Raw genomic sequence first — 12,747 nt, 5'->3', positions numbered from 1 at the left:
TACTCCATATTAGACTTCCTCAAGTAATGCAAGGCTCAAAATGTCGTGCTTTTTGTAGAGCCTGTTATGAACCTTTCCGCTAAGACCAACTCCTTGGATATATCGGTGGTCCCACAGAACAATAGTGTGAAAGGTACGTACTAACACGTGCGTTAGTAGGGCATCGCGTTGTGTGTTTGACAAGGCCGTAATATTAATGGCACTGTTCTGATTGGTCAGTTTTTAAGTTTGAATGACACTCATTAGTTAATTGTACAGGATTTGTTTACTCCACTCCTATGCTCCACAGACTCATGTAGAACAACTTGCATATGTTTGTCTTGTAAAAGGTATATACCACTTAGTATACTGATCACTATTGGTATATCTTTGAACCTGTGCCTAAAATAATTAAAATATTATTAAATAAATGTTATTACCGAGCCTAACCCAAAAAAAAAAACAAAAAACAAAACAAAAACATAAAACAACGATAACAATTGCCACTATCAGATTTAATTTTTAAAAAAAAAGAATACATTTTATAATCTATATGATAAATATTATAAAACAACAAACAAATAATTAGAAAATATATTTAATAAATTGATAAACAATTAACATAAACAATGCAATATTATGTGTTGGTGGAGAGCTCTTGAGATCTAACCTGTACTATGAGTGGTTATTTCGCAGTAAATATTTTAGTTTACTTTTCTCACCTTTACAAACTAGAACAGCTATGTGATGTCTCGTAAGTCTCATTATTGTGATACTGAGTTTGGATGGTCAACATTGTATCCAAAACGACAATGAGCCCTAAATGGCTAAAGCCAGGGACCCCCATGCCCTATGAGGCCCAATACCTTAAGAGGCCTGGAGATTAAGCTACTTGCAGAACCATAAGCCAAAATTCGGCCAAGCCGGTCCTTTAAGTAGCAGAACGTTTAAAAACATCAAAATAATCAATTAAAAAACGAAAAAAAACGCGAAGCAGACAGGACTCAACCATACCCGATTGGGCCTAGGTGGCTTAGGTCTTAGGCCCTACTAACTAGTAGGCCTAGCAAGGGGTGTTAAGCCTCTTCGTTATGCCAGGACTTAATTAAAGCCACAAATGAAGGATAAGGTTATAAGTTGGAAATCACATTTCACACTGAAGCAACACTTTTGATTCGAGCGAATAAATTCGCCTAGTGGAAAAAAAGGCTTAAAGGATTATCTCATAATTATTTAAATCATGTAAATAAATATGACAATGTTTTTCTTTGGTTCTTATGAAAAATATAATTTTAAAATCAACCATATTGCATGTCTACAGTATGCATGTATGTATTGAGTACTATCAGTCTTGGCTGTACAACAAAGCCTGATACAGTATAAAAAGCCCTGTCCAACCTATCAAGGTTTATTAGACAAAAACAAGTGACATGTCTAAATAAGGTTATGATGACATCACATCATGACTATATATGGGCATAACAATAGTTTTTTCTCACAGACAATTTGATAATCTCAAGAGATTATTCTTTGAATTCTCACACAGTCTGGCCTGGATGACAACACATTTTTTTTTCAACTTCTCCACAATGTCACCACCTCATAGGCCTACAGTCATTGTCATTAGCAATTATAAATGTCTCATTTTCACATCAACTCCAAGTTTCTCTCTGGAAGCGTTTAAATTTCTCCAAATTAGTAACGTAGTCTGCAGCTTGTTCCGCGGTCATACAACCCTCCTGTTGAATAATCTCCTTTAGGGCATCTGTCACTCCGTTCGGCATTTGCTTGGAATTTCTAGATCAAGATACAAAGAATTTTTTTGTTATCTATAATCTTGATATCAAATAATAAATTCACAAAATTAGAGCAATAAAAAAATTCCATTACAATTTTTTTTTCAATACGTTTTTGATCTGTCACTGACTAAAATGAAACTGTTTCCAATTAAAAAATCATTTGAAATTAAACTTTTGTTTTCCAAAGAAAACTTGCACTAGGAATAAATTGAGGGCGCTAAATAAGTTAACAGAACCAATAAGAAATATCAAGAACATGAATGGTAGTCATGTGGTTAAAAATAAAACATTTATTTTTTTTTTTTATAATTGTCCAGAAAAGTAGTCAAACGTTTTATTTGTGAACAGATATTAGCACTTTTCTTTGTTACTCTTATTTTTTAAATATCTAAACACAAAACATATTACAAAATCTCGAGAGTGTTATTTTGACTTACCCAGCAATGAAAAAATATGCATTTCTTGTATTAATCAGTTCCCATAAGAGGGCACCATTCTGTTTGATTCTATGTTGTACATACACTTTATCTTCCTGCAAAACAAAATTAAATAAAGGATGTAACTTTTCTAACAATTTGCCATCCACCGCTAAATGGGCAAACCACACACACAACATGGAAACTGGGCCTTTAGTCAGCAATGGTATAATAAAGGCAAACATTAAATAATACCCTTTTCACATTGGCTGGTAATCAATTCAAGGTTATTTTAATGCCAGACTTTGGAGGAAAACAATTTTTTGTTAATGTTGTACAAATGTTTTTCACCCTTTTCCTCCCAGTTATTTAATATCTAATGATCTCTATCTCATTAACCGTTCCGGTTTTCGTCAAACACTCCTTTTGTGTGAAAAATCAGTAGTACAACATATCAACATTCTTAATTCCACAGAGAATAATCTCACTTGATCTCTAGAAAAAGCTGTGAACAACTGAAGAATATTTTTCTGTTCAAAGTCTTTCCAGTCCTCCTCACATAGAAAATCCTTTTCTTTATTGCGACAACCAAAGAACAACACATTGTCTGTAATGAAATAGTCAACAGTGAATGGCTGAACACTTTTATAGTTAATAATACAAAGACTTAAATTGCACTATTTCATACAAGAAAAATAAGTTATGAGATTGGTAAAATAAAAAAAAAAAAATATTCTTTATATTCAAGCGGGTGATCCCAAACTCGTATTAATCATGGAAAATTATTTATAGCACTATATATTGATATTTTAGTCAGGAATACAGTTCTCATACAATGAAGTATCAATAATGGACATTCCACTAGGCCAAACCCTTTAGATATTGTTGTTGCCCCACAAAATGACAGTGTAAAAACATACGCATACATGTGTGGCTGTGGGGCAACACGTGTGTTTGTGAGATGCGCACATACATGTGGCCCTCTCCGGATTGGTCTCATGTTAAGTTTTTGACAGACACTCAGGAAAGATAGAATAATACTAATAATAAAAGGTGCATTTTCATACCTTTGTGCCCTTACTGAAAATATAGCTAAAACGTACTGGCAAAACTTATTATATACTCAAGTGCATAAATAAATATTATTATCTAGGCCTTAAACCAATTTGTGACAAACTTTACTACTTATCCCCCAAAATGTATAAATGGAATAGTCCAATATTGTCCACTCACCACCAATATTTTCCTTTGCTCTCTCTTGTAGGAAACATCTGAATGGCGCGCATCCAGTGCCAGGTCCAACCATTATTACGGGGGTGGGTCCTTTGGGAAATTTAAAGCTGCTTTTCTTCACCCATATTGGTATTCTAACTTCACCTTCATGAAGTGGATCAAAAAATGAAGGCATTAATAATGCATTGGAAATACAGAAATCTTAAAATTAACAACCAGACAGTACAACTGCACTATAATAATATAGGGATTTATACTTGACAAGGGATACAGGGAACTGGCGGTTATTTTACAATCCCTGTTCATTGATTCATATTAAGCAAACTAGAACAAAGGGCCACCGCCTCCACACAGTGGAAAGTAGTCCCAATTGAATGCTGATACAGACTAATACATTCAAAACGATTTTTGAATACCATTCCGAGGAAAAACAATGGATCTTCGAAGGTACATTGTTTTGCCAGTTATCTTTCAGTTACTTTTTTTTACCACGGAAAATACTAGATTTTAAGTTTTACTGTATGTTTTAATAGAAATAAGTGGTGCTATCTCCGAAATGACTTATTGGTAATTCTTGAGTGTTTAATATACTCCCAAATGATAATACAGTATCTCAAAATCAACAAAAATGTGAGTTATGTTGTTTAAATAAAAATAAAGGATGAATACTAGCAACATACTAAATTAACATATCCTTTATACCAGGGGTCTCAACTGGCGGCCCATGGGCTATCTCTGGCCTGCAAGTATGTGTTATGCGGCCCGTGAGAACAAGTCAATAATATTTTCCGTTAGGCTTGGGCCTATATTTCTAACCTTATTAATTTTGAATTCCGTCTTGCCAACTAGGCCTATATATTGCCCCACAAATTGTAGCGATTTAATCAATCAAATCAGAAGAACTATCACAGCAAACAGCAAAGAAATACTGTATTACCGATGACCCATTGTACAATACATAAAATTTTGACTTTTGCATTACCAAACACCTGGGTAACTTGCTTGTCAAGATGCCCTGTATTAGCATCTAGCAGCTTATTATTTTCAAAAGATTTCTAATTCGGGAAGTCGGACACCCAATCCACAGCCTTTCCCCGGCTCACCCCTGATCCGATCGCTACGCACCATAATACACCTCTTGCCCTTCAAATTTATTTGAATAAACAATTTTAGCCCCTATAGTTGAGAACCCCTGCCTTATACTCACTTTTCTTTAGATTGAGATTTGCCAACCAATTGGAGCACAGACCTAGCCTTGGTTTCACTAGTTTGCTTTTGTAACGAACCACAGCCATCAAAATGTGTAACTCTGATTTTAGAGCCTGCAACATCATATAAACATTAATTTTAATACTGTAAAGTGTAAAGTACTGTAAAGTGTAAAGTATGTTTTTGTTTTTCCATATTGTTTTTCCTATCTTTTTGCCCATGGTTTTTCTGCCAGGCATTTTTTTAGTCACTTTCCATACTTTTTCGGGTGTGAATTTTGAAATGTCAATTAGTATAATATCATTATCATAATAATAGTAATTTTTTATTTGGATATGCACATTTGAATTAGTGGTTCACAACCACAAGAACATAACAAAGTAATAAAAAAAAGAATTAAATCAGAATGAAACAAATTAAAGCAGCTTAACTAAAAAAGAAACATCATCAGACTGTAGATGACGCATTTCTCTCTCTCATGCAACAGCTGCTAAACAGGTAACGGAGAACCAACTTGCAAAAGGGCCGATGTATGTCCAAGAATGCAGCTGGTGGCGATCTCTGATAGAGGCATACGTGCCCCAAACAAGCACTCATCAACATCCAAACTGTTGTCATCATACCTTACAAAGATGATAATTTTTTTTTTTTCAATTACTAATAAACTATAACAAAGACACTAATGTATACCTTGTGAGAAGAAGCAATGGAGAAAGCTCTTGGTTTGATTGCAGGTATTAAGTCCATCAGATAAGTCAAAGGTATCTTACTACTCGTCTTGTGAAAATCCTCTAACACTTCTAAAATTGTTCTTCTTGGCCGGTTACAATAATCAAACAGTTCCTCCTATGTTACAAAAAATTATATTTTAATATTATTTTACCAGGTAATATAAAAAACCATGTATTAGGAAAGTTAAAATGTTTACATTTATTCATCCATCTATTCGATATTTCATTCATTCATTCATTTGTTTTTTTTGTTTGTTCGTTCGTTCTTTCGCTTTTACATCAAATTTATCCATCCTTAATTAATTGAACCTTTATTTTTGCAGCCCTTTATTTTCGCGACTTTACAATTTGAAATATTCTGCGGCCTTTTTTTTTTTTAGCGGTTTTACAATTCCCATTCATTTTAACCATGATGCAGAAACTTACCAATATGTTATCTACAATAAATAATTGATATTATTTCATTATCCAATTATTTTTTCCAATCACCCACAACATTCAATCTTTTATTTTACCTGTCCTTGTGCTGAGGAAAACTCCTGTAATTTTTCTTTCTCCATTTCATCGTCAGAGAACGTAGCGAGAATCTCAAAGAAGGACCTTCTTGGAATGCTATTGATGTCGAGGTATCTCTCAACAAGTTGCCGTAGAAAGCAGCTTGATGTCAGCAACCAGTGAGGCGGTAAGAGATGGTCTGGAAAATTATGCAAACATAGAAAAAAAAAAACCTCCTAGGTTAAGAAAGAAAGCAAAGCAATCAATACCTCGAACAAAGGAGGTTATCTATTCACCACTGTCTGTGCCACTGTTAGCAGGATTGTGCCAAACTAATGGATGATCATCATAAAATTCAGTGGAATGGTACAAAATAATCAAATTCAATTTTCGGAAAAAAAAGGTCAAGGACAAGGTCAAGGTCACAGAAATTTGATTTTTCTTTTACCTGCATACATAAAAAAAATAATGGAATTGCCCCTCGTGTTCAGTCAGCACTCAAGGAAATAATGTGTCTGAATACGGTGGGCGAATCATATGCTTTCTTAAGGGTATGTTGCAGCACTCAAAATAATGTGTCTGAATACAACAGGTGATTCCATTATTTCCTGGAGGAAGATTAATTTATTTTACTTTAGGCATGGAAATTTGCATATGTTACCAGGATCATTTGCATATTTTAAATATGTTGATTAGTTCACGCTTGTTTGGTTAGATTTACTGTATGCAGATGTTTCTACCAAAATATAGTGTCGGCCTTTAGTTACTCAACATTCTATAGATTAGTATAATTTATTTAGCCAGGGACATTTGCATATCTTACCAGGATCACCTGCATGTATGTGAATAACTTTATTAGGATCTAATTGCATGTGGTCTAGGAATCGTTGGACTGCTTCTGCTGAATTCTGTGGTTGTATGTAAACAACATCTCCTGGATCATAACTGCAAGAAATTTGTTGGCATGAAACGTTAATTATTTTTATTATTAATTTTAAATAAAACAAAAAGAAACTTCCAAATTATGAAATAAAGATATTTGATCATTTTAAAGATTCTGGAAAAAGAAAATAAAAATGATATATTGAAACATCAATAAAAAAACAAAAATGTCAATCCTTATTTAAAGAGTGAATTTTTTTGTTGATTCGATTCGTCCCAGGAATGCATATGTTTATGCTATTGATTAGTTGGCAGGACTTAGCGAGAAGGTTTACTGGGCTCTAAACTCAGGTCTTATCTTTCCAATCGAAATAACGGGTTTGGATTTAGTTTTTTTGTAAACTGCTAAAAGCAATTAATCGATGTTGTCGCTACCTAGAAATATATAGAGCAGATACCTGCTAGAGTTGAATGCTATTCATTTGGAGTATTTGTTCCAATGAATGATGTTATATTATAAATTCATATTTATTTATTATATTAATTAGGATTTGGGATCATGAGTAGATAAGACAAACACATGTTAAAATGAAAAATTACCTGATGCTTGAGTCTGATATATCCATCTTAACGAGTCGGACATCTTGGAAATGATCAGATGCTGTTACTCGTTCATTTGAAATTACCCTGGCAAAGAATGGAGGAGTATGGGATTGGGTGGTTCCATTCCATGGGTAGGATGAGCTTTTATCATGTATATATTCATTGTTGACAGGCACTACTCTGTAGTAAGGATCAGGTCTGAAAAACATAAAGCAAAATGTATTTTTGGCACAGTCTTTCATTGTTCTGTAATGTTCTTTCAAGTAGTAGTAACATAAAGAGCAATAAAAAATAATAATTCAATAAAATTTAACCTTGGGGCACACACCCACTATCACAAACATAACTCTAAACACACGTATAAAGATACACATACAATTACTACAGATTTATTTTGTAAACATATTGTTACCCTGTCCAAAATATTGGTGTCCAGGAGTAATATGAATTGTATTTTTTCTTCTTTGCACATTATCAAAATCTACTTTTTAGTTATTATTTTAATCAATAGAACAAAATTGACAACGATAAATAAATATAAAAATTTAAAAATAATTAAAATACATTTGTGTAGCACACAGGTGGGCAAAGAGCGGCCCGACAGTGATTTAGTTGCGGCCCGTGGAAATAAATTAAAAACAGTATGTGTGCGGTCCGCCAATCAACTTTGGCTAGAAACCCCCTCATTTTTCATGGCTAATACAAATCATCTGTAAAAATTAATATTAAAACAGAGCGTACAGTATAAAAGCATTGCATGAAGGCTTTTGGAAGCACACTGGAAACGTTAAAGTTTGAGTGCAGGCACTCTGTGTTAAATCAAAAATTCACTTTAGCACTCCGACCCTTGGTTCTCAAAGTTAACACTGATGAATTTGTCAACAGACTCGTCAATGATAACCATGTCTTTTGAAGAAGATGGCTACAACAATACTGTAATGTCAGTAACTATTGATCAATGTGTATTGATTTATTGAGTATTATTTGTTCAAAGTAACTTACAGGTGGTCAGCCGGAAGAATTTCCACGTTGGGAGGTAAAGGATACAGTGATGCGAGTTTTTCCCATAATGCATTTAACCATGGATCAACAACAGCATCTGAACTGCAAAATGCAAGGAGAAAAATATTAAACAAAGTAATGGTTGGGTATTAATGAAGATTTGACAAAAGGTCTAGCAGTGTTTGCCATTTTAGACACTCATGGAAAAAGAAATGGAGGAAGAGAAAATGATGAAGAAAAAATAATCAGAAATTACTGGTACCAGAAAGTGAGACCAAGACCTCTGGAAGCGGCATGCTAAGTCTTTAATCTAGCACTGGGCTGACCATGATGGTGATGATGATGATGATTTTATAAATTTACAGCACTTTTCAATAATAAAGCTAAATTAAATTGTGTTGCTTGTGCATTAAGCCGATTAGTTATTGAAGGCTAGTAGGTCTGTTAGACTGGGCAGCTCCCCACCCTAGATACTGTAATGTCACAGGGTGGGAGGAGACTTACCCTAGATCATGTCACATGATTCGAATTGGCAGCTACTCACCCTAGGTCATGTTGATCATCTGCTAAGCCCAGGGGAACAACAGCATTTGCTCCAAGTTGTTGCAATCTTCTAAACAACTTTTTACCAATGTAATTGAACCTGCAGTAATAGCCATAGTAAGATGGTGGTTACGACAACAATCAGGGTTGTAGAACTGTTTTAATTGATAGTAATGCAAGCACAATGGATGTAAACTTAATTGGAGCTTACGCACAATGCCCAAAACAATGGATGATAGCTCACATAGCCCAACGAAGTCATGCTGAAAACATCAAAGAAAGATTGCAGTTAAAGTTTACATCAATTGTGCTTGGTTTATTATCGATGAAACACTTTTACAGCTGATGAAATTATTTGAATATTTATGAAATAATCAATTTTGATGATATTGATTTTGATGGCTATGATTTTAATGGCAAATAATATTGATGTTAACAATGTTCAGTATCTTAGTGAGCATGATGTTGATCGAAATGATAATGATTACTGACAAGGATCATAGTATGTTGATGTCAAAGATGTTGACAGCAAAGACAATATCTTTATGAAAATTGTCAATGATATTGCAGTCAGTAACTGCAATGACTGAGATTGTTGATAACAATGTTGCTGAAAATATTGATGATGATAATCATGAACACACTGGTCTTCCCCTCTTACTTCTGGTAGGATGAATCACCAAGACCAAGAACTGCAACCTGCATATTTTCCAGAGAATTTCTAGGCAGGCTCCTTCTCATTATGAACCTCCAGATATTCTAAATATAAAAAAACCCAAAATCTTGAGCAGTGAAATAAAAAATTTGTATTTCTTCTGTTGATACATTTGTTCGTTTGTCCGTCTGTTTGTTCGGTAAATCATTCTTTCATTCATTCCATCAAAAAATCCAATCAGTTACTGTAGAATATTAAATTAATTCATTCAAGTTTTTAATTTAGTTTAGTAGCAGGCAATTGTTCTCCCACAATGTCTAGCATGCTTGCTATACCAAATCTAATTACAGATTTACTAATTTTACTGTCTTGAGAAAAAATAAATAAATAAATAGAAGATCAAAGGAAGTGTGTACATCATCAAGTACAACCATTCGCATTCTTCAGATTCAGCGGTGGTACCAGAGGGAGATAAAGGGGGGGGGGGGCTATAGTCCCCTATCCCATTACATTACAACAATTCTGTTTTACAGTAGCTTGATGCCTATAAAATTAACCAAAATCCGTCAAATATTTTTAGCTTCCAGGGGGCCCTTGGAGGTTCCCTAGACCCAACCCTAAATACTTACTCTTCACTCTCATAGTGCACTGTTGGGGTGCCTCTGTTGGACAGGTCCTGTGCAATCAACGGTTCAAATTTATTGGGCAAAACCATCGAACCTATTAGGAATTTGCTCCTTTGGCCAATTGTCTGCAAAGTAACATTTGTCCCACTAATGGACCAACGTCATGTTGTAATATGTATATCCCTCACCTTGAATACAACAGCTTTTAATTGAAAGATGAATGGTAATGTTGCATGGTAATATTAAGAAATAAATATGATACTAGGATGTTGGAATGCATACCTTCATGTTCTGTGGTTCCTCTCCATCACCTGTAGTTGAGCACACAAACACAACTAGAGTTTCATGTATTAAGTTTGCCTGAGAGAAAAACAAAAACAAAAAAAAAAACAAAAAAACCTCTAAAGCTCTTGATGATATTGTAATCAAGTAAAAAATTTAGCTATAAACTTGAAATCTATCAAATAAATTTAGGTCCCAATTTAGACTTTAATGCAGTGGTTCTCAAATATCCAGCCAAATTGCCTCAACCCACTTCCAGTGGCAGATCCAGGAATTTGAAATAGAGTGGGGCCCAGGGATGGAGAGTCTACACCACCTCACCCACCATAACTGGAACTCTGGTAAGAAAATCTATGATTACTGCAGTTCTAGATGGCCGAAATGGAACTCTCAGACTTGAATTTGGATATATTTTCCTTTTTTTCTTAATTTTTTTTTTAATAAATTTGAGAAACTTAGGGGAGGGGACGGGTGCAGACCCAATGGTGGTTCATGGGTTTCCGTTTTGCCACTAACTGTTTAAATATAAATACATATCAATGTTATATTATATCGGAATGCGCTACCCACTATATCTATTCTGAAAATGCATTGTGCCACCCTTGCTACCCCCCCACCCGAATCTGTCACTAACATTCTGGACCTTTGAAAAACACTATACTAAAAATGGGTCATTAATTTGTATACAAAATTGCAGTAAAAAGTTTCAATGGTACTTATAAATGTGCTCTCTTTACTACAGAAAAATTGAGCAGGATAAAAAAATTAAGTTTAACAAATCCTAAAGCTCGCGACCCTCAAATTTATTTGGCGACCAAATTTTAGGTCGTGACCCATAGTTTGAAAACAGCTGCTTTAAAATATCTGTTATTAAATCACAAGAAAAAATAATTTTCTACTCTTGTTTTGTATATAGTATAGTACATACAATAGGGTAAGAATCAAGAGACATCACTCTGGTTTTATAGTACCGCCTGTTGGCCTGCCGTCTTACTCGCTCAGCCACATCCTCTGCTGTCCCGGTCTCACTCCCATAAAGTATTACAATCTTCTCTCTCTCGTCCATCATACATTGTGTTGAGCTAAAGTTAAAAAAACGTAAAATGTGATAATCAAATTTTTTACATTACTTTAAGCTGAAAATTAGAACAAGAAAATGAAATTTCTTTTAATATTTTTACTTTTGGGCACACAGGAGGATTGCCAATGCAAATATATCACTGTCCTACTTGTAGGCAATAAAGTAGGATAACCTTCCTATTTTATAGTATTAAAATACCTCATGAAAATAATAATAATCAGTTAATAACAATCATTGAACATTTCATTGTTCAATTCCAAATAAGGGCCAAGGTAGTTTCTACATACAACTTCTTTTAACGTGCCAAACTTACACATATGCAGGTTAAAAAATATCCTTTTTTCTGCCAATATTTATCAAGATTAGGCCTAGGCCTACTCTTGAATTGAAATTGTTGGTAGAACCTGAACAAACATCGGTTTCTTCTAGTAACTAGTAGGCCTAGGCCGGTACGCCTAGCGGTAAAGTTGTTTTTAATAAGTTTTAAAAGATACATTATTTTGGACCACAATGGAAATAAGTTTGCCATTTCGATACTTTATTGTGTTTTTATCTCGAATATTATTTTTGTATTCAGAATAAAGAAATAAAAGCTAGGCTAGATCAGCAAAAGATCACTTCCTGTAACAGGTATTGTAAGTGTCGTCTATTTATGAGGCTTGCCGCGATAGTCAATCAGTTGAAAAACTACAGGCCTAGCCTAAGTGCTTAGACTACAATTGTAAGTGTACTGTATTCGAACAGGCCGAAATTGTAAACCTAACTTTAGTCTGAAATAAAATAATAGTATTATATCTTTAACAGTGAAAAAATGAAAGTAACATAGGCCGTTAAATGATAAAGTTTACCCTAGCACACAGATCAGGCAGGTATATAAAATACACTAATGGAGTATGCCAAAACAGGCTTCGGTCGATCATGTTCGATCTCCATAACCGCGCTACGTCTGTTTGGAGTCTACTATTTCATTTCGGGTAGCTTTGCCGGGGTACAAATGTATGAGGCGCCAAGTGTAAATTTATTATTTAACACATATTTATAATAACTCATTATTTAACATATAATTGACTAGATCACCCATTATTTATATATGAGCAATTTCACAGTAAATAGACATGCTCCAAGCAATATTTTTTAGGAAGCTATAACTAAAGATTTTATTGTTTAAAATTAAATATTTTTACATTTATATCATCATATCAATGAGTATA

The 12,747-nt window shown here is 34.1% G+C and overlaps 1 protein-coding gene across 1 annotated transcript; it reads right to left on the bottom strand.

Annotated features, from left to right (window-relative positions):
• Window positions 1-561: 561 nt before the first annotated feature.
• LOC117121451 (NADPH-dependent diflavin oxidoreductase 1-like) lies at window positions 562-12,511 on the bottom strand. Its single transcript, XM_033266665.1, has 15 exons — window positions 12,385-12,511; window positions 11,384-11,537; window positions 10,456-10,533; window positions 9,554-9,651; window positions 8,894-8,992; window positions 8,350-8,451; window positions 7,345-7,545; window positions 6,686-6,807; window positions 5,883-6,061; window positions 5,327-5,482; window positions 4,635-4,749; window positions 3,428-3,571; window positions 2,683-2,801; window positions 2,216-2,310; window positions 562-1,776 (listed from the first exon to the last, which is right to left on the bottom strand). Exons 2-15 carry the CDS (start codon window positions 11,522-11,524, stop codon window positions 1,632-1,634), a joined length of 1,794 nt encoding a protein of 597 aa, XP_033122556.1. The 5' UTR covers window positions 11,525-11,537; window positions 12,385-12,511; the 3' UTR covers window positions 562-1,631.
• Between the last annotated feature and the right edge of the window lie 236 nt (window positions 12,512-12,747).

The sequence above is a fragment of the Anneissia japonica genome, unplaced genomic scaffold (assembly GCF_011630105.1).
Source record: "Anneissia japonica isolate Jap-2015-1 unplaced genomic scaffold, ASM1163010v1 scaffold41793_len627382_cov181, whole genome shotgun sequence".
Classification (NCBI taxonomy): Eukaryota; Metazoa; Echinodermata; class Crinoidea; order Comatulida; family Comatulidae; genus Anneissia; species Anneissia japonica.
Note: the sequence above shows the minus strand (reverse complement) of the source record. Positions and strands in the feature narration are given on the sequence as shown.